The sequence below is a fragment of the Cetorhinus maximus genome, chromosome 3, assembly GCF_964194155.1.
Source record: "Cetorhinus maximus chromosome 3, sCetMax3.hap1.1, whole genome shotgun sequence".
NCBI classification, from domain to species: domain Eukaryota; kingdom Metazoa; phylum Chordata; class Chondrichthyes; order Lamniformes; family Cetorhinidae; genus Cetorhinus; species Cetorhinus maximus.
The window spans coordinates 203,304,248-203,327,335 of NC_135881.1; the positions used below are offsets into that span (position 1 = coordinate 203,304,248).

General features: G+C 43.9%; 1 protein-coding gene across 2 annotated transcripts in view; it reads left to right on the forward strand.

Annotated features, from left to right (window-relative positions):
• pign (phosphatidylinositol glycan anchor biosynthesis, class N) overlaps nucleotides 1-23,088 on the forward strand; it is a 131,314-nt gene that overhangs the window by 57,490 nt on the left and 50,736 nt on the right. For both annotated transcript variants that reach the window (XR_013576264.1, XM_078539641.1), the window contains exon 13: nucleotides 20,584-20,662. Coding sequence is in view for 1 of the 2 variants with exons in the window: in XM_078539641.1 (XP_078395767.1) it covers nucleotides 20,584-20,662 (79 nt within the window). In the remaining variant the exon portion in view is untranslated. The remainder of the gene's footprint in view (nucleotides 1-20,583; nucleotides 20,663-23,088) is intronic.

Genomic DNA, 23,088 nt, shown 5'->3' on the forward strand with positions numbered 1-23,088 from the left:
TAAGCGGGGGGAACCAGCTTAGGCACAGAGGGAACCAGCAACCTCCGCAAATCACAGGCTTGTCTGAGCCTTCCCCTTGCAGGTGGATTTGCTCAGCGCTCTGGAGGGAGCTGGCCCACAACCCTTCTGCCCAATTCACACCAATGATGACATGCCACAAAAGTGAGCTAACTTATGAGCGAGATATGATAAATGAACCAATTTCCCCTGCTCCAATCCATGCAACATGCAACTCCTGTCAAACATGTTCTCTTCTATGAACAGGAGAAGTTCCGTCAAAATCGCAGAGAATGTGAGAAGACAGGCGGCGATGGACGGTGTGACCATTTTTCAGATCTCTGACAGAATTCGAGGAGAGGGCATCTGAGCTTGCAGGAGTGGAGCAGGACAGAGCCATTGGCGATGGGGAGCTCGGCTTTGAGCGTCCACCTCGTAAGGATTCACCCATTCAATGCAAACCTGTGGGTCAAATGTGCCTCGATGTTCTAGGCAGCTGGTGCTGTCACTTGCGCTCTTCTATCTCACTTACAGGTGCCTCCAGGAAGAGACCAAGGCCCAAAGAGGAGGAGGAAGACTCCTGATCCGGCCCCAGCCCCAGCCCCAGCCCCAGCCCAGAGATCTGCCAGGAGGGAGCAGAAGAGGAAAGCTCTACACTTTTAGAGGTGTCACAGTGGTCACTTGCACCCTCCACCAGCTCATGGACACACACCTTGATGGGTATTGGTGCTAGTTTAGGAAGGGGCTCACAACCTGGTGGACACTGCATGGACACATGTCCACAGCAGGATGAGGCAGCTTAGCTGAGCCCCCTGGCTCTTAGAGGACTGCTGTGGAAGAGGCATCTGTGAGGTCCAAGTCAGATGATGAGCCTTCCAACTCATGGTGGAGAGTCAGCAAGAGGTGGGGGAACATCGTGCGGATCTGTTGGAAGCCTTCAACGGAGTGGCATTTGAGTTGGAGGGGTCCGTCCAACTGCTCGCTGATGAAGTGGTGCCCACATGTGCACGCATGGAGGTCTCCACGAGGAGGCTGGTGGACCAGGGAGACCCGCGTCCAGCAGAACGCCCGGTTTCTGCCAGAGGTGTGTGCAGACCTGCACTCCATCACCTTTGCTGTGGGTGAGCTCATGCAGTGGCGACGGGAGAGAGGAATGGGGCAACTCGATATCCCTCCAGATGCCCCTTCCCCTCAAGGAGTTAGGCTGGGGCCCGCAGGCACCCAAAGGGAGGAGCAGCAGCAACTGGTCAGCCCTGGGTCATCCACTCAGGACTCTGAGGTTGTCCACTCTCTCCAAATTCCCTTTGCCTGTGACCCCCTTCAACCTTCTCATCTGTCACTGCAGAGGGAGCAGTTGGCCCATGGGAGGACAGCCAAAGTAAGCCAGGGCCCGCCAGGCCTCGGCCCTCAAGAGGACTGCCACCGAAGTCATCAAAGGGAACAGGGCAAACAACTCCACAGGTTATCTCCACCCTTGCTGCGGACGTTAGAGCAGCACCTAGAAAAAGTGGTAGGCAACATAAAATCAAGAAAATTTGATCTTGAGTGGTTTTATGGGTGAACACTGTCACTGCATTAGCTGCAAATATATTCACTGTCAGTAAATAATGTCTACCATTGTCATTCAGTGTCATTATATAGGCTTCATGAGACCTTGCTTCCCCCCAACACTAGCAGCACAGCTGCACGCAGCCGGACCACGAGTGAATCTGGAGGGAGAAGTGTCTGTGCCAGGGCCTTTCAGAGCCTCATGCAGGCACTCTCCCACGCATGCAGAGCCTTCATCCATCACACTCTTCTCAGTGTCCGGAGCATTTTCAATGCTGCCTGCTGGGGTTCTCTTTCTGTTGTCTGTCTGAGCCGACCTGTATCTCTGCCCAGCCACTGATCGCACTCCCATGCAGCACCAGTGCCCGTCCAACACGAGGCTCTGCTCACTTTTGATATCACAAGGATGGCACTAATCAGATTGCTGATGAGCTCCCCCCCCCATTTCCCCTCCCCCAGTCATCCATGCCCTTTTCCCATAACAATAGACACCCGTAGCATAACCTTTGAGCTCCCCATCGTCACCTTCCAGCCCAAATCCTTCTCACCCCAGGATGTCGATGTTCCCTAACTTCCAGAGACCCCCACCCCCATCCACATTGAACTCCCCGACCTCCCCTATGCCACACCCAGGGTCCATGTCAGCCCCCGTGTCCCCACCAACCACCCTCGCCACTCTTCTACCGCTACAGACACATCGTCACCCCTCCACCCTACCGGCTCCCTCTGCCCCTGTTACTCTAACCATTCCCTCCTACACCCACCCTGAGTTCGCTCCCCAGGAGGCACTCATTGACTCCACAAACCCCACCCTTGAACGTTCACCTGGACATTCCACACCACCTCCCCCCTACCCCAACATTTCCAGCATCTGTAGTATTTTGCTTTTGGACTAATTGGATTGCTCTTTGAAAGAGCTGGTGTAGACTCAATGGGCTGAACAGCCTCCTGTGCTATACTGTTCTGTGATTCCATAAAATAGCAAATTGTCTGCATATTTAAAGAGGACCCCACTGGCTGGTGTCCTTGTTGTCTTCAATTTAAAATTATTGCCAGCCAGATCACTGCAGGAGAACGGTATGTAAGTCACCTGCTCCATTTTAAATTATGTCAGATTGGGGTGAGGTGGTGTGTGAAATTCAAAGGGGTGCTGGCCAGCACCGGGTATCATTGCACCTCTAAAAATGATCATTTTCATATTTTCACCTCCTCTAAGACAGCCAATTTCTACCTGCGTAACATCACCCGACTTTGCCCCATCTCAGCTCATCTACTGCTGAAACCTCATTCATTTTTCTGTTACCTCTACACTTGACTATTCCAATGCATTCCTGGGTGGTCTCCCACATTCTACTCTCTGTAAACTTGAGATCATCCAAAATTCGGCTGCCCCTGTCCCAACCTGCACCAAGTACCTTTTTGCTCCTGTGCTCGCTGACCAACATTGGCTCCCAGTGAAGCAACGTCTTGACTTTAATATTCTCATCCTTGTTTTCAAATCCACCCATGTCCCCGCCCCTCCCTATCTCTGCAATCTTCTCCAGCCCCATATCCCTCTGATATATCTGCGCTCCTCTAATTCCGGCTTCTTAAGCATCCTTGATTTTAATAATTCCACCATTGATGGCTGTGTCTTCAGTTGCCAGGGTCTTATGGTTCTGAATCCCTCCCTACACCTCACTGGCTCTCTATCTCACTTTCCTTCTTTAGGACACTCCTTACAACCTACCTTTTTGATCAAGCTTTTGGTTTTCTATATGTGGCTCGGCATCAAACTTTGTTGCATAGAGCTTCTGTGAAGCACCTAGGGATGTTTTATTACGTTAAAGGCACAGTATAAATAAAAGTTGTTATACTAGTTCTCTTTTTCTGCACTCCACAGGTAAGTATTATAATGAGAATAATATAAACCTATTCTGCTTTAAATGTTAATCTGTCTGTATCTGCTGCACTGTCCGAGGCATGGTGTAAAACTTCCTTATTGAGATATCCACAGCAGTTGTGTGTGATCCATTGCAAATGTTTTCAGGTATTAATAGCTACTGCTAAATTTTTCAGGCATAACTTCTTGTTTGATCTGCATTTAGTCTTGATCTTGGAAATGAGGCTCGGGGTTAATTTATATCCCGTCTACCTTGTAACTTGTAGCCTAAGAGAATTATGCTAAAATGACTTCCATTTGACTTTCTCCCACATTTATTAACCATTGGTCATTCATTGCAGGCTGCTTTGACAACTGTGGTCCATTCTGGATGCACGCAGCCTCTCAACATCATGACACTATGATCATGATGTGCTGCTGTGGATGAAGGGAAGAATGTCTTTATTGGCTATTCTCCAAACTGAGGTCACAGAACTGAGAGTTCTGTGTCATGAGACAATTGCAAATTTTGATGCGCTCAGCGGGTGTGAGAACTGACACAGAACTGACTCTGTGCAGCAGTGTACATACATCACCACTGAATTACTTTTTATTTGTCCTTGGGATGTGAGGATGACCTTCAAAGCCAGCATTTATTGCCCATCCCTAATTGCCCTTGAGAAGGTGGTGGTGAGCCGCTTTCGTGAACTGCTGCAGTCCATGTGGTGTGGGTACACCCACAGCACTGTTAGGTAGGGAATTCCAGGATTTTGACCCAGTGACAGTGAAGGAACAGCAATTATAGTTCCAAGTCAGGATGATATTACTGTACACAACAATGTAAGTGTGCAGCTCAGATCATTTGGCCCTCCAGAAGAGGAAACAGTTAATTTCACAATAGAATGCAAGAGCCACAATCATTAGAGTCTCTGCTGCTGTCATTGTTCTGAGGTTAGGGCATTTATCTTCCAGATTGCCACCGATAGCAGGAATGCCATGTGTTTGTCGCCGTTGGCATTCCATCAAGGTGAAAGCACCTTATTATTCTATTTGCAGATGTTGATATTAACTGTTTCCTCTGTTGAGGTTAACCCGAGGGGCAGAGGAAATGACTGGAATGGTTCAGAGGAGCTGTGTGCCAAAATTGGCTGCCTTAGACAGTTGCTGGTTAATATCAATCCATTTCAATCCCAGCGGAGGACTGTTGCATGCTATACTTTGGCACTCGTCTACCTTGTAAGCATGTGACACGAAACTACTTGATTATCGCCGAATTTGCGTTGAAGTGTAAATTGAGCTTTCCGGGGTGGCTGTCTGCATTTGATTGGAATTGAAGACAAGTATGGCACTGTGAAGAAAATCTGCTGACATCTTGTCTCTGCGGCACAATGTAGATGCAGTTATACTATTTAACAGCTGCTGTACAAATTACAGTTTACATTTTTTGAAACTCGCAGTACAGCTCATTAGAGCTATAATATCAAATTGTTTCAAGAACATTGCATACTTGGTTGCACAATTTTGCTAACTTAACAGAAATGGCTACTTTCATGTTAGGCTTCGAGACTGAGCTAAAATTAGCAAGGGGCTTTTTTTTTTATTGTTGGTGTTGCTTCTTCAAGAGCAACAGACTGTTATGAGATCTTAATTGTACACATTCCAGTCTTTATGCTGTGCACTCTGCCGGGAAACATCTTCAGCTCACACAGTGAAAGAAATACTCTGGACAGTTTGTAATTCAGTTTCCAAGTTGTCTATATCACTGGACTTGCCTTCCTCAGGGAGAACCCTACACTTTTTTTAAACACTTAAGGAAGAAAATTGCACTTGGTATAAATTCTAAATTTGTAATACTGTCACCAATATTTTCTCGGCTTTTAGTTCAGCAAAGGCTTCATGTGGAAACCCAGACGTACGTGGTATTTGGGTGAAGAGAGATCCAGTACTAATGAGAGAGAGAGGCAGAGAGCTTGAGGGATGGAATTCCAGAGCTGAGGGTCTAGGCAGCTGAAGGCACAGCCACCGATAGTGGAGTGATCAAAATCGAGGTCGTACAAGAGGCAGAATCAGAGGGGTGCAAATGTCTCAGAGAGCTGTAGGGTTGGTGATGATTACAGAGATCGGGAGGGGCAAGGCCATGGAGGGATTTGAACACAGGGGTGAGAATTCTAAGATGGAGGCATTGCCAGACTAGGAGCCAGTGTAGGTAGTAGAATTGAAAATTGCAGGTGTACAATGTAATCCATATATATGCTATTTATGTTTAGTTTACCATACAGGAGATTGCCTCACTCACCATGGACCAGATTTGCCTGTATGGATATGTTTTAAGAAGGCCTGAGCAGAAAGCGGTGTAATGTTGGTTGCAAAATGCTACTCGCCGTGACTGTTCTTCAAGGATTCTTATCCTTCCAAAAATGCATTAACAAACATTAGCAAAAAGTGAGAGAATTTTTATGACTTTGAATTTTATGAATGAACATAGGCAGCATGCTGCAGCACCAGAGTTAAATTTTAAAGCCAGTATTTCACTTGGAGTCAGACCTGGAATTAGTGATCTCACTGAACAGAAAATTTCCAGATATCCCCACGGCAGTATATCAGTCTGTATCCTACAGAAGTGTTTGGACGGATACCGTAGTTTCGATTGACAGGTATATTCCAATGGAGCAGCATTGAGATGAGATGGTGGCTCAGGAGGTGCAGAGTAAGAAAATTTGAATCTGACCAACCAATTACAGTTGCAGCATAATCTTTTTACCATGTGCAACAAAGTCTAGCCACACACAGTGGCCGGGATTTTCCGGCCAGGGTGTGGCGGTTCCGGCAGATGCGGTGAGCCAGCCGACAGCCCGTTGACTTCGGCGGGACTGGAAGATCGCACTGGTGGGCCGGGCTGGAAAATCCCATCCCACCCTGTCTTTAGCAGAAGGCGTACAGAGAAATAAACACAATTATACTGTTTTTCTCTGGATAGACACAACCTTCATCAATCCATTCAACCCTGACTCAGTTGTGAAGGGAAGCTCGGGATCTTTATAGGCCTCTAGTTACACAAAATGCCATCGATGATTCATTACAATTACTGTTATCAGGGGATAAACAGGATGCCAGAAATTAGGAAGTTCCGACAAAACACCAGCTCCCAACTTGTGTGCCACCTTGGATATGATTAATCATCCTCAGCTTATTGTCTTATTTCCTTATCTCAAGACTGTCACGATTAGCTCGTTTCAGAATGTTATGAGGAGAAGAAGTCAACAGGCTCACACATATCTTCTACTTTCAGTAGAAGCTAAAAGGCATTAAACCTGGAATAACACGTCCTTAGGAATGGACAAATTTAACCATTTCATTATTTTGGGCTACAGTATGAATCTACAAGCCATTTATAAATAAAAAGAAAGCAAAAACCATCATATGAGATTAGACCAGATCCCAATCCTATGTATATATGAATACATGACCTGGGCATCTTAAATGAAGCGATAGGAGACATAGGAACAGGAGTAGTCTCTTTGAGCCCACTATGCCTCATTTTTATTCACATGGGGCTAGATTTTACACGTCCCGCTGGCGAGTTTGAAGATGACGGAGGGCTCATTAAATACAGCAGGTGGTTTGCTCACTGTCTGCCTGCCCACCCCTGCCCCCACTGCAATTATACCAGTGGTGCCAGTGGGCCATTGAGGCTCTTAAGTGAGCAAACATTTCTCACTTAAGTGATTTCCCACTTAAATAACTTCCCTTCCATAAACCTATGCTGACTTTGTCTAATCCCATTAATACTTTCCAAGTGTTCTGTTACCAAGTCTTTTATAATAGACTCTAATACTCTCCACTTGCCTGGGTGAGTGCAGCTCCAACAACATCCAGGACAAAGCAGCCCACTTGATTGGGTCCCCATCCACAAACATTCACTCCCTCCACCACCGACACACAATGGCAGCAGTGCGTACCATCTACAAGATGCACTACACGAACTCACCAAGGCTCCTTTGACAGCACCTTCCAAATCCATGACCACCACCATCTAATAGGACAAGGGCAGCAGACAGATGGGAACACCACCACCTGGAAGTTCTCCTCCAAACTAGTCACCATCCTGAATTGGAAATATATTGACATTCCTTCACTGCTGCTTGGTCAAAATTCTGGAATTCCCACCCTAACAACACTGTGGATGCACCTACACGACATGGACTGCCGTGATTCAAGACGGCAGCTCACCACCTTCTCAAGGGCAGTTAGGGATGGTCAATAAATGCTGGCTGAGCCAGCGATGCCCACATCCCATGAATAAATTTTAAAAAATTATTGCTCAATCACTTTATACTTCCTGTCATACTAGTGAATCACCTTTGGTCTTTGTCCAAGGCCATATCATCCCTAATTTTGGGTGCACAAAACTGAACACATTGGGCAGAATCTTCTGTTCTGGAGCCTAGGTCTGGTGGCAGGCGGGAAAATTGGAGTGATTCCCGTTGGGCAGCGGGATGGCTGAACACGCGCGAGCTTCTGCTGTTGAGCTAATTAATTATGAATCTGTGAGGAACTTGGCAAGTCTTGTGGCAGGCAGGAAATTACCTGCCCCACCATTACCTCATGGGGTCAAAGGTCCTGGCATATTAAAATGGCACCCGGGCAGTCTTTCATCCTTCCCTGGTGTTCGGAACTAGACGTAGGTTTACGTGTTATATTTGCATTTGTGCGTATTAGGAACAAGATTTGGCTTTAAGTTTAATTGATATTTTTTTTTTATTTGTGTGTTACGAATGGTGAAACCTAGGTTTGGTTTCATTTTAGAGTGTTTTTTTTGAGATGGAGCCGGGAAGTCTCCAGGCCCTGTTTGTATACATGCATTGTCAATGCAGTTTTATGACCGTTGAAGTGAAGAGATGGGTTACCAAGGGGTTAGTAGTTTAGGGAAGTTAAAACAAACATGAAAAGTAGAAAAAATTGTGCTGTTGCCTATCAGAGAGAGACCCACAGAGACACAGGGAGAGACAGAAAGGCAGGTGTAAGTTCAAGTTGGTAAGTGTATGCCCCAGAGTGAAAACAGAAAAGGCCTAAGATTCTCTCTAGCTGGAAATGATGCTAGACAGCTGAAGACATGAGTCTAAAGAAATGATATGTATTGCTCTAAAGTTTAAGTAACAGTAAATTTAGAGTGAGTTTTCTGGATATCTCTGTGGAGATACCAATTGTGGAAGGACTTCTGGTGAATGATCAGAAGTCTACTGGAAGAGAAACCTCTTTGCAACTGAACCAGCTCTAGCCTTGGTGTGGGAATAGTGGTACCTCTTCACTGGATTGTCGGTCTGCAAGAATGCTGAGATAAAAGATATAGTGTGAGTTTGAATAATATTTTCTGGTTGTATCAAAATATTTCCAAATTTTTTGTTGTCTAGTGTAATGGTAATGGTTCTTGTTTAATAAATGTTTTATGTTCTGTTAAAAAGTCAACAGCAGACTCCTGTGAATCTGTTTCAGTAAGTATCCATCCATCCATCCATTTCCCCAGTAAGCTGGGCAGGGCCGACCAGACTTCCCTTTCCTCAGCCACAGATTCCAGCTCCTCCTGGGGGATTCCCAGGTGTTCCCAGGCCAGCCGAGAGATGTAATCCCTCCAGCGTGTCCTGGGTCAGCCTCGAGGTCTCCGCCCAGTGGGCCGTGCCCGGTACAGCTCCAGCGGGACCCTACCAGGGGTGTTCCTTATCGGATGCCTGGACCACATCAGCTGGCCCCCCTCGATCCGGAGGAGCAGCGACTCTACTCCGAGGCTCTCCCAGATTGCCGAACTCCTCGCCCTGTCCTGGAGAGTACGCCCAGAAATCCTGCGGAGAAACCTCATTGCAGCTGCTTGTACCCGCAATCTTATCCTTTCAGTCACTACCCACAGTTCATGACCATAGGTGAGGATGGGGTCGTGTATCAACCAATAAACCGAAAGCTTCACATTAAAACTCAGCTCTCACTTCACCATCATGGAGCAGTAGAGCACCCGCAGAACTGCAGCCGCTGCACTGATCCCCTGGTCAATCTCACGCTCCCCCCTGCCTACACTCACAAACAGGATCTCAAGATACTCAAACTCCTCCACTAAGGGAAGCTGGTCCCCCCTCACCTGGAGAGAGTAACCCACTCTTTTCCGGGAGAGAGCCTTGACCTCAGATTTGGAGGTGCTGATCCACATCCCAGCCGCATCACACTCGGCAGCGAAACATTCGAGAGCGCGCTGGAGATCACAGTCAGGTGAGGCAAGGAGCACAACATCATCTGCAAACAGCAGAGTTGCCACTCTCAAGCCCCCAAACTGGATACTCTCTGTACCTCGGCTGCACCTTGTTATCTTGTCCATGAAAACCACAAACAGGAGTGGAGACAAGACGTACCCTTGGTGGAGTCCAACACCCACCTTGAATGAATTCGACTTAGTGCCGAGAATGCGGACACAACTCTTGCTCCATGAATAGAGGGACCACGCAGGAGCGGCACTGGCACCTCATATTCCTACAGCACCTCCCACAAAATATCCCGAAGAACGCGGTTGTATGTCTTCTCCAACAGAGGTAGACCAGATCAGCAAACTCTCACGAACCCTCAAATATCCGTGAGAGGGCAGCGAGCTGTACCACTGTTCCGCGACTGGGATGGAATCCGCATTGTTCCTCCTGGATCTGAGGTTTGACTAACGGACAAAGTCTCCTCACCAGCACTCTGGCATAGGCTTTCCCGGGGAGGCTGAGGAGTGTAACCCCTGTATAATTGGAACACACCCTCTGGTCCCCTTTCTTAAAGATGGGGACCACCACCCCAGTTTGCCGATCCAGCGGTGCTGTCCCCGCTTTCCACGCAACATTGAAGAGGCGAGTTAACCATAACACCCCAACATTGTCCAATGCCTTCAACATCTCTAGACGAATCTCGTCCACCCCTGCTGCTACGGTATCCACCACACTTTGAAAAAAAATTTATGGTCTATCAAGCTAGGCTGCATTCTGGGATCTGACCTGTCCAGTAATGAAATCAGCTGACATCATAACACTAGACAGTGTCTTAAACTTGCCCCATGGATAGCCTCTTAAACAAGCCCCTGGACGGTCTTTCACCCTTCCCCTCCAGTCCTTACCCCCCACTGCTCCCATTCCTGCCTCCATCTCACCCCTTCCTGCTGATTGTGCCCCTTGTGCCCAGCCTTGGCACAACTAATGCTACAGGCACCCAATATGCAGCAGTGATGGTTTAAAAGTAGGACAAAAGCAGTGTCTCCTGACATCAAAGTCATGGATGAAGTGAAGCTCGCCAGGTGCGTGCCACTTACATACAATTATAAAGGAGAATGTTCTAATTGGCCAATGGCAGGGACTTAATTTGGAGAAGGAATGTGATTCTGACAAGTTGGCCTTTTAATGGGCATTCATGACATGCGAATGAATGCAAATAGGGTCCCCAGCATTGCTCTTCAGGAAACTTGACCCACCTTTAACCCATCTTGGAGATCGGGAGAACAAAATTCCTAACTACTTTCCTGCCATCGGGAAACTGATTTTTTGACTCATGCCATATTAATTGCCCCCGCCTGCCATGATTTCTGCTGTTGGTGGGAGGGGAAGATTCCGCCCATTGTTTCAAATGTGGTCTCACCAAGGTTCTATATAACTGGAGGGATACCATGTTACTTCTTTATCTAAACCTTTTGTGATCATTTTTTAGACCAGCAAGCTAGTTTTTAATTACTTCTGCGTCTGAACAAAGTAAATCCTTTTGTTCATCCACACCCCCCTACTCTAGCTTTCCTGTTTATATTGTATTACCATCTACCACTCTTAACTCAACAATATGTCTTGCTGATTTGTTACATTGAGCTATGCCTACCATCATTGCACCCACTCATTTAATCTCTCTGTATCCTTTTGCAGTTTTCTGTCCTATTGTTCCTTATACCCCCCCACCCCCCAAAGCTTAGTATCATCCCACAAACTTGAACATGCTTTTCTGTATTCCTTAATCCACACCAGTTCTAAATAGAGTTAAGCTGGGAAACATCTTTCATCCAAACTGAGGAGACGGAAGCGTAGTGGTTATGTTGGTGGACTAGTAACCCAGAAGTCTAGATTATTAATCTCTCCCAACGCTGGGAAATTCAAATTCAATTAATTTAGTAAATTTGGAATAAAAAGCTATTAACAGTAATGGTGACCCTAAAACTACTGTGTTGTAAAACCCATGTGGTTCACTAATGTACTTTGGGGCAGGAAAGTTGCCATCCTTACTTGGTCTGGTGTTATGATGCGGCAGATGATGTGTGCCAGGCAGATCAAATCCATGAGGGAAACTTGATCATGAGGTCACAATGGTTTGCAATTTGTATTTTATTTCGAGATGCTTATCCTGAATTCAGAAGTAATAAGTCCACCAAGACTTAGAGATTTTTTAGAAAACTAAATTAAACCTTTATTAACAAAAGAAAATATTTCAAGCACATACATAGGTCTACAAATTACTACTATAATAACTCCTAAAACCCCTTAATAATCTGGCTTCCAGTTACACTCCCGTTAAGGTAATGGTTAAAAAGTAGATTTAAACAGATCCAGGCAAGTCATCACAATACCCTGGACAGTAGAATTCAAAGTGGCTTTTCCCAGCTTCGGTTTCTGTAAGACTGCACAAATACTGGAGGCTTTTCTCACTTCTGGTAGATCTTGTAATGCCTCCCCTGACATATAGCCTCATTCTGCTTTATACATGTTTCTCTCTTTTAATGCAAATTCCATTGTTCCAATATGTCTTTGGAACTTTACCTTTCTCATCATATAAATCTTTTCATGGGTGTTAATGTTGTCAGTAACCTTTGGGAAAAATAAACACACTGCTTGGCCTAGCTTCTCTGGCTAGGCGTAACATCCTACCATCTCTTTGAAATTCAAACTACCCTGATTTATCTAAAAATGCAAATTCTCCTCACCTCACATTCTAAACTTCAGCCCTGTTTACGTATTTAGCATTTCAAACCTAACTTCTTTTGATGAGTCAAAGCCTCCAGACCAGCTCTCTCCAATTCAATTAAATCCCACACATACACACACACACACAACACACACACACACACACACAAACTATCCAAATCCCACTTTAACCTACTTTTACAATAAATCGCAATAATATTATGAGAATTATTATACTTTCATGACACTGGCCTGTATGTGATTGCAGACCCACAGCAATGCAGTTGACTTTTAACTGCCCTCAGAATTGACCTGCTAAACGACTCAGCTAAGGGCAATTAAGGGTAGGCAATATTTTCTGGCCTTGCCAGTGATGCCTACAACCCATGAATGAATTTTTTAAAAACTCTATGTTCCAGCTCTGTGTTTCCTACCTCCCACCCAGTTTTCTGTCTATGCCTCCAATTTCATGAATCTTTTTTTTTTATCTGGCAATTTCTTGTATGGAACCTTATTAAATGTCATCTGAAAATCCATGTATATGACATCCATTGTTCTTCCTCGATGCACATCTGTCAAAGCGCTCTACTATGTTATTTAGACATGACCTACTTTTCACATGTCTTGCTGATTCTTCTGAATCAGCTTATATTTTCCAAGTGCCCTTGGTGATGGATGTTCACAATTTTTGAACTAATGGCATCAAACGCAATGCCTTGTAGTTTTTACTACTTCGTTTCTTTTTTGAATAAGGATATAATTTTTGCTATCTTCCAATCTGCGGTTATAATTATCCTTGAATCCAGCAAGGCTTGGAAGATTATAACTAATCCGTTCCCAATTTTCCCGGCTGCTTATTTTAATTCCCTCATGGAAACCACCTAGGCCTATAGATTTGTTCCAGCTTCAATCCCATTATTTTGTTTAACATTTTTGCGTTTATACCATTAGTTATGCTGGGTCAGACCAGGGTTCATGCGTACAAGTTACTCAAGGACAGAACTGGATTAGATGTCAGGAGGTTGCTCTTTTCCTAGAGGATATTAGACTTATGGACCCAGTTTTGGCCTGTGCAGTGAGTGCAGAATCACAGCACACCTTCAAAAGACGAGCTGGACCAGTTCCTGAGTAACATTATTGTCACTGTTCCCAAGATCTCTATTACTGATATGTTACTAATAACTAAAGCAAATATTGCTTTCTCTCTTGTTGGAGTGAATACTTGCTGCCTTAGGGAATTATAGTGAATGGATTCAACAATCTGGTCCCTTCCCTTTCGTACAATTCATAAAGGGCCAACAGTGACACAGGCTGATACTTGAGCGTGAAGGTTCTGTAACTTAATGTCCAGTGTCACCAGGGAGGCAATGGAAGAGTAACACTAATGAGTGCTGCATATAGAAGCTGTATGGTATGTGGAATACTCGCTAATTGAATGCATAACTAACCATGATGAACGTACATTATTTTTAGGGTCCTGCTTTGTTTTGAGACAGTGCCTGTAATAATTGAGGAAGATATAAGAAATCTCCCAGAATTAGAGGCCCAAGGGACTAGGGAGAATGAGGAATTGAAGGAAATTAGTATTAGTAAAAAGGTTATATTGGAGAAATTAATGGGGCTGAAGGCTGTAAGTCCCTGGGACCTGATATTCTACATCCCAGAGTGTTGACAGAGGTAGCTATGGAGAGTGGATGATCATCTTCTAAAATTCTATAGATTCTGGAATGGTTCCTGCAGATTGGAAGGTAGTAAATGTCTCCCCAATATTTAAGAAGGGAGGGGGAGAGAAAACAGGGAACTACAGTCCTGTTAGCCTTACATCAATAGTAGGGAAAATGCAAGAATCTATTATAAAGAATGTGATAAATGAACAGTTGGATAATAGTGATCTGATTGGGCATAGTCAACATGGATTTATGAATGGGAAATCATGTTTGATGAACCTGTTGGAGTTTATTGAGGATGTTACTAACAGAATTGATAAAGGGGAGTTAGTGGACATGGTATACTTGGATTTTCAGAAGGCTTTTGACAGAGTCCCCTGCAGGAGGTTGGTTAGCAAAAATTAAAGCACATGGGATAGGAGGTAAGATACTGGCATTGATTAATGATTGGGTGACAGGCGGAAAGCAGAGATTAGGAATAAACAGGTCATTCTTGTGTTGGTAGGCTATGGTTAGTGGGGTACTGCAAGGATCAGTACTTGGAGCCCCAGCTGTTCACAGTCAATGATTTGGATGTGGGGACCACATGTAATATTTCTAAGTTCGCGGATGACACAAAGCTAGGTGGGAATGTGTGTCGTGAGGAAGATGCAAAACGGCTTCAAGGGGAATTGGATAGACTTAATGAGTGGGCAAGAACATGACCGATGGAATAAATGTGGGAAAATGTGAGGTTATCCACTTTGGTAGCAGGAACAGATGTGCAGGATATTTGTTAAATGGTAAGAGATTAGAAATTGTAGATGTACAAAGAGACCTACATGTCCTCGTCAATAAATCATTGAAAGCCAACATGAAGGTGCAGCAAGCAATTAGGAAGGCCAATGGTATGTTAGACTTTATTGCGAGAGGATTTGAGTACAGGAGTAGCGAAGTCTTGCTTCAGTTGTATAGAACCTTGGTCAGACCACACCTGGAGTACTGTGTGCAGTTTTGGTCCCCTTATTATGGATATTATTGCCACAGAGGGAGTGCAACGAAGGTTCACCAGACATGTTGCAGGATGGCAGGACTGTCCTTTGAAGAGAGATTAGGGAAACTCGGCCTGTATTCTCTAGAGTTTCAAAGAATGAGAGGTGATCTAATTGAAACCTACAAAGTACTTAAAGGGATAGAACAGGGTAAGATGTTTCCTCAGGCTGTGGAGTCTAGAACCAAGGAAGACAATTTCAAAATAAAGGGGAAGCCCCTTAGGACTGATATTAGGAGAATTCTTTTTACTCAGAGGGTTGTGAATCTTTGGAATTCTCTACTCCAGAGGGCTGTGGAAGCTCAGTCATCAAGTACGTTCAAAGCAGAAATTGACAGATTTCTAAATGCCAGTGACAAAAAGGGATATGGAGATAGTGTGGGGATAAAGGCACTAAAGTGGATGATCAGCCATGATCACATTGAATGACGGAGCAGACTCGATGGGCTGAATGCTCTTGCTCCTATGTTCTTACTTTCCTTATTCGTTCATGGGATGTGGGCGTCACTGGCTTGGCCAACATTTATTACCCATCTCTAATTGCTCTCTTCTGATAGCATTTTAAGAATCAACTACATTGCTGTAGGCCAGACAAGGTAAGGATGGCATTTTTCCTTCCCTAATGGACATTTTCAAACCAGGTGGGTTTTTATGACAATCGGCAATGGTTTTGTGGTCATCATCAGATTTTTAATTCCAGATTTTTATTCAATTCAAATTTCACCATTGAGAGATTCAAACCCAGATCCCCAGAACATTAGCCTTGGTCTCTGCAATACTAGTCCACTGACAATACCATTATACCACCACCTCCCCCTATGTACCTAATTATTGTAGAGGTACATAGTGGTATAAAAGTAGTGACTATAATGCCAGTTCCTGTACTCCACCATTCTGGAGGCATTTCTTCATGATACCAATTGATCTGGCTGAGCATTGGACTATGATGGCGCAGTATTTGTAGTGCTCTATTAAACTTAAGCCAGTCGCGCATTATGGAGTTTAGACCCCAAATCCTCCGCCGTAGCAGCATTCGTGAGAAATGCATCCAAAGTACCTATGGCCAGTATAACTAGGACCTCCATCACAGAAGCCACTGCTGTTGTTTTCTGATAAGTGGGACACTGTAGAACAGATAATTATTCCTGCATTTTAAAAAACTACAGCTTTCATTTAAGCCTTGGTTTCTGACTTTGAAGCATTGTCTTGGTGCTTCTCTTTAAATCAGTGCAACTTCGGCTGGACATCCTGTTGTGCCATCCAAGTTGTTCATCGTTCTTACAGTCATATAATGCCCCACCATATCCTCTTCTGTACATCTGGCGTGGTGCAAGAGGAGCATCCTCTCCTATCACAAATGTGCCCACAATAGAATTCAGAACACTATTCAAGGCTTGGTCAGTTAAATGCTTTATTCTCAAATTTCATTACATCATTTTCCTCCAAAGTTGCAAACTTGATCCGCAAAGTGCGGATTTTACACCTGTAAATGACCTGTTAGCCACTTGAAGGCCTTAAAGAATCATTTTGATAGGCGTGCTTCATTTGAGCTACTATTTTTCATTACTGATTCTAGGATTTGTTTGTTTCAAAGCCACATGGTCCCATGATTTCACTAGCAAGTTGTACATTGTGATGAAAAGCAGACAGTACTGGTGTTTTTCTCTGAATAGACAAAATATAACGTTATATTCTTAAATGAACAAAAATTTTCTGTTCTGTCTATTGCTAGTTAAAGTTCAGTAAAAAGCATTAGTGCCCCATGGGCTATTTTTATGAATGCTGGTTCATCTCTCCTGCTGTTGCACATGGAGAGTCAAGATCAAGGGCACTATTCAGGTCAATAGAATTAGAGGGCAGGGAAATAAAACTGAGGCAGAGAAGGTGAACAGAGGGAGTGGAGAGGCAGAGAAGTGAAGCGGAAAAATGAGAAGAGAGATGACGAAATCATAAGAAGGATGGAAGAGGCGATGATGAATGAGATGGAGAGGGGGTACGAAAGTGAGATGGAGAGAAGGAGAGGATGTGGATGCTAAGATGGAATGGGACGTAGGGAGAGAGGGAGTGGAGGAGAATGAGGGAAAGTGAATTGAGGAATGTAGACGTGAGGGCAAGTGAGATGGGAAGGGGAGGAGAGAGAGAAGACAGGAAATTGAGATGGAGAGAGAGGACAGGGATTGGTGAAAGATTGAGAAGGAGATAGGTACAGAGCAGCAGAGGAGGGTAGAGCTGAGAGAAGAGGCTGCATGCAGAGGTGTGGCCCCTTAGACAATGTAGCAATCAGTGTAGAGAGATGCCTTGGGTGACAATTATCCCCTCAGCAGTGTGGTGGGGTGACAGTGGGCCATATCTTCCTTGGTAGTGGAGGGAAATAAAGGTTATTTTCTCCACAGTGGGCAGAGGTTCTGACAGGTCAGTTTTTCATCCCTAGTTGGTGGTGGTGGGTTAGGGGGTGGAAGGAAGCGGTGTGTTGGTTACATCAAACGATTTCCTCCTCAGCAACAGGGGGAGGCAGGGTTGATCAGGATGTTTTCTCTCTAGTGGATCTTTTCCCCATTGGGAGCTTCCATCAGGGTATTTTTACCTTATCTGAGGTAAGAGATTTAGTAGTGACAATTCCTGCTCAGTGTCATGGGAAGTTTGTTATTTTCTCCTCTGTGAGTGAGATGATGGCAGTGCACAGATGGACCATTTCCTCCTTAGCCAGAAGAGGGTTTTGATGGGTTTATTTTGCCTTTGTTTGGGCATTTTCTCTTTAGTGGGCATTTCACCTGCAAGAGAAGAGACAATTTGTTTGTATATTGAAAAAGTTTCTTTATTCTTGTGGCAGGAGGTTGGGGAGGGAGTGCTCTGGAGATTCAATTATTATTCATCTGGGGAGGGCAGATGGTCCCGGCCAACCCCTTTCTCTTGGTGCAAAGGGGTGGGGTTGAGGGTGGTGTTCACGGTGTGCTACTGCCCATTTTCTGAATGTGTCATGTTATGATGTGGCAGGTGATATGTGCTAGGCAGACCAAATCCACAAGGGAAACTTGGCCACGCTATCACAACGATTTTGCAATTTGTATTTATTATGAGAAGAATTGTGTCCTTAATTCAGAACTAATGAGTCCACTAATAACTTTAGAGATTTATAAAATTAATTTAAAACATTTATTAATAAAAGAAAAGAATTCAAACACATGCTATAAGATTATGGTTACTTAATATTATAACAAATCGCAAAATTCCTAACTAACCTGACTCCCAACTACACATCCCCTTTAAGGCAACAGTCCAAAATAGATTTTAAATTTAAATAGGCAATCCAGCAAGGTTACCACAGCACCCACTCGACAAGTGGAATTCCAAAGGCTTTTAACACAGCTTTAGTTACTGGAGCAGCACTTCTTCTTCAGAGTGGCTGGATGTTTTCACCCGGTGTATCTTTCAAGATTTTACACGTCCGCCTGCCCCCACATAGCCTTCCATCCTTCTTTATATATGTTTCCCTCCTTTTAATGTGTAAAATCTACATGTCTTTGGAAATTAACTTTTCCCATAATATAAAAACCTTTCATGTTGTCAATATGGTCTTTTCCTTTTGGGAAAAATAAACGCATTGCTTTGCCTCGCTTATCTTGCCAGTTGTAAACATTACACGATCCCTTTGAAAATCAAACAACTCCTTCACTTATCTAAAAAGGCAAGTTTCCTTCACACCCTATCTGTGCATCCCTCATCCTAACTTATCTATCTCCATTTCAAAAGTCTGCTTTACACCTAATGCGTGCAGTTCTGGAATCCGCATTATAGGAAGGATGTGATTGCATTAGAGAGAGTGCAGAGGAGATTTACCAGGATGTTGCCTGGGCTGGAGAGTTTTAGTTATGAGGAGAGATTGGATAGACTGGGGTTATTTTCCTTGGAGCAGCGGTGATTGAGGAAGGACATGATTGAGGTATATAAAATTATGAGGGGCGTAGATAGGTTAAACAGGAAGGAACTTTTCCCCTTGGTGGAGGGATGAATAACCAGGCGGCATAAATTTAAGGTAAGGGGCAAGAGGTTTAGAGGGGATGTGAGGAAGAATTTATTTCACCCAGAGGGTAGTGGGAATCTGGAACTCTCTGCCTGAAGTATTTGGATGTGCACTTGCGATGCCATGGCTCTGGGCCTAGTGCTGTAAAATGGGATTAGAATAGTTAGGTACTTGTTTGACTGGCGCAGACCCGATGGGCCGAAGGGCCGGTTTCTGTGCTGTAGACCTCTATGACTCTATGATAATTTCAATCTTGTAGACTAAACATCTCTAGTTTAATTAAATCAGTCACGCAGACAGAACCATCCACACTCACACCCATAAGCGCACAATAATATTATGAAAAATATGGTAGATTCTTGACAGCCATCCATGACTCACTTGATAGCACTTTCACCCATGGGTCAGAAGGGAATGGGTTCAAGCCCCACTTTGGAGGCCTGAGCACAAAAATCTAGTGCGGTCCTGAGGGAGTACTAAGCTTTTGGATGTGTTACCGTTCAGATGAGACATAAAATCGAGGCCCTCTCTCAAGTGGGCATGGAAGATCCAGTGGCACCATTTTGAAGAGCAGGGGAGTTACTCTTGGTGTCCTGGCTAATATTTATCCCTCAATCAACATCACAGCAGATTATCTGGTCATGATCACATTGCTATTTGTGGAAGTTTGCAATGTGCAAGTTGGCTGTAAAGCAACTTGGTATGTCCTGAGGTTGTGAAGGGTGCTGTATGAATGCAAGGCTTTTTTTTCCTTCCTTTTCTTCACTACACCATGGGCTGCTGTAACTCCTCGTAGGTTTACAGTTTGCTGCAGCTGATTTTTTTTTCTTTTAGCTCATCAATGTTCTGCCACTGATTTGGGGGAAGCAGTCTCTTTTATATTGCTCTGTCTGTCTCGACATCAAATGACACTCTTCCGTTTGGGCTTTCAGTTGATGAAAGCAGATCTTCAAATATCATCAGCCTGTTTCTATATTCTACAAGTTCTGTGAATCATAATTGGCATTTTTGCTCTTTATTAACCTCATTTTTTAATTTGGTAAGCATCAATCTGTCAGGAGCTCAACTAAAGGTCCTCAAGATAGGCCTTTCAGTTAACATTTTGTCATGCAACATTGCACTGATAGCACCGCCTACTGTTTCAGTGCCTCCAGAATAGCGCAACCCCATCCATTTTTAATGTGTAATGATTTGGAATAGCCCAATAATGAGACTAAATTTTTACAATCTCAGTGACATATGTATCAGTTCTGTTTTGGCAGTGATCTGATTTGGTTCAGTTGGTTAACCAGGTTAAGCAAGTCATTTTGTATATTTCTCTTATGAATTTCACTTGTAGCCTGTTCTTAAACTAGATTTAATATATTATTTAGTTAAAAGTTTTGTTTGCGTTCATAATTGCACCTTTTTCATGGCATTGAGGTTTAAATCAGTGCCCAGTTTGTGTCAGTGAAAACTTGAAGTTGATTGAGGATTCAGAGCTTCAAGTATTTATTTTCTTTCGATAGACCCCTTCCCCTTTCCAAAGGGCAGGACATGCTTCGCACAGCCCGATTATATATTCAGCAGCAACAGTACAACAAAGCAGTAAGTATCACATTGCAAGTACAATTATTCACATTAAGAAACTGATTCCATGTTATGATAACTTTAAACAGAAAATATACTGTTGATTAACTCTTTTAATATAAAATGAAAATGCATTGTTACTCTGCTTTTTGGAAGCCCGTTACATAAATACCTATCTGATCCCCCTTCCGCTCAGATCTAAAATACAACGTACAGCCTATCAATGCATTTCACTGTACCTTGGGATACCTGTACATCAAAGAATACAATATATTTTATCTTTAAGTTTTTGAGAAATGTAAAATTAATATTCTGATAAACAGTCTGCCATATTTCCATTTCATCCAAACTTGTTTACTTGTGATAAACTATTCTGGAAACTGGTTGTTGGAGAGACTCTATGTGGAAACGTTTGATAAAGCAAAATCATTTTTTTATATTGAGTTTATAAGCATACTCCATTCAGTTATGTTTGCCTTAAAACATGGTTCAAATCCTGCGGTGAAGCCATTGCTTTCATTATTTACCCTCTCTATTTGCCATCTGCAGATTGAGTTTTCTGTTTAAAATATTCAGAGGACCAAAATAACTGAAGGAAGAGCAGCTTTAACAAATAAACCTGGACAAAGAAATCTCTGACTGATCATTTTTTTTATTCCTTCATGGGATGTGGGCATCACTGGCTGGGCCAGCATTTATTGCCCATCCCTAATTGCCTTTGAGAAAGTGGTGGTGAGCTGCCTTCTTGAACTGTTGCAGTCCATGTGGGGTTGGTACATCCAAAGTGCTGTTAGGAAAGGAGTTCCAGGATTTTGATGCAGTGACAGTGAAGGAACGGTGATATATTTCCAAGTCAGGATGGTGAGTGACTTGGAAAGGAGCTTCCAGGTGGTGGTGTTCCCATGCATCTGCTACCCTTGTCCTTCTAGATAGTAGTGGTAATGGGTTTGGAAGGTACTGTCTAAGGAGCCTTTTTGAGTCCCTGTAGTGCACCTTGTAGATGGTGCAAACTGCTTCCACTTTGCATCGGTGGTGGAGGGAGTGAATGTTTATTGGCGGGGTGCCAATCAAGCGGGTTGCTTTGTTCTGGATGATATCCAGCTTCTTGAGTGTTGTTGGACCCTCACTCATCCAGGCCAGTGGAGAGTATTCCATCATACTCCTAACTTGTATCTTGTAGATGGTGGACAGGCTTTGGGGAGTCAGGAGGTGAGTTACTCGCTGCAGGATTCCTAGCCTCTGACCTGCTCTTGTAGCCACAGTATTTATATGGCTAGTCCAGTTCAGTTTCTGGTCAATGGTTACCCTCATGATATTGATAGTGGGAGATTCAGTGATGGCAATGCCATTGAATTTCAGGGGCGATTGTTGGATTCTCTCTTGTTGGAGATGGTTATTGCCTGGCACTTGTTTGGCATGAATGTTACTTGTCACTTGTCAGCCCAAACCTGGATATTGTCCAGGTCTTGCTGCATCTGGACATGGCTGCTTCAGTATCTGAGGAGTCGTGAATGGTGCTGAACATTGTGCAATCATCAGCGAATGTCCCCACTTCTGACCTTATGATGGAAGGAAGGTCATTGATGAAGCAGCTGAAGGTGGTTGGGCCGAGGACACTATCCTGAGGAACTTATGGAGACAGAAGCAACTCTAACTCCATCACAGGGATATAGGAATAGGAGGATGCCATTCAGCCTCCTCAAGTATGTTCCTCCACCCGATTATATCACGGTTGATCCATATCTCATTTCCACTTACCCATCTTAGTTCCTTAACAAACAACAATCTCAATCACAATCTCAATGGGTTTTGCTTTTTTTAAATAAGCCAGCCTCAAAAGCTTTTTAGGGGAGGGCATTCTAGATTTCCAATAGTCTTTGAGGAAGTGCTTCCTCACATCATCCCTCAGTGGCCTAACTCTAATTTTAAGATTATGCCTCCTTATTCTAGATTCTTCCACCAGAGAAATTGGTTTCTCTCTGTCTACCCAGTCAAATCCTTTTATCATCTTAAACACATCAATCAGATCATCATACTCATGGGAATACAAGCCTAGTTAATGCAACCTGCCCTTATAATTTAGCCCCTTTGTATTCCATATAGCCCACCATTAAACAAATAGGAATCCAGAAACACCCCATAATGGAGACTGGGAGACAGGCCTATAATTTGCTGACCCTTGTGTCTATCTGTTCCCTCACCAATCTGGTGTGATTGCAGACATGAACAGATATTTGTCACAAGTGAGGTCAAGGTGGAGAATGAGTGAGTCATCAGCAAAATATGCAAACATGGTCAAAACATACAAAATAGGAGCAGAAGTAGGTCATTGGGTCCCCCCGAGCCAGTTCCACCTTTCAATAAGATCATGGCTTATTTGTTTGTGCTTCAAATGCCACATTCCATCTACCCCGATAATCTTAGATTCTTGTTGCGCAAGGGAA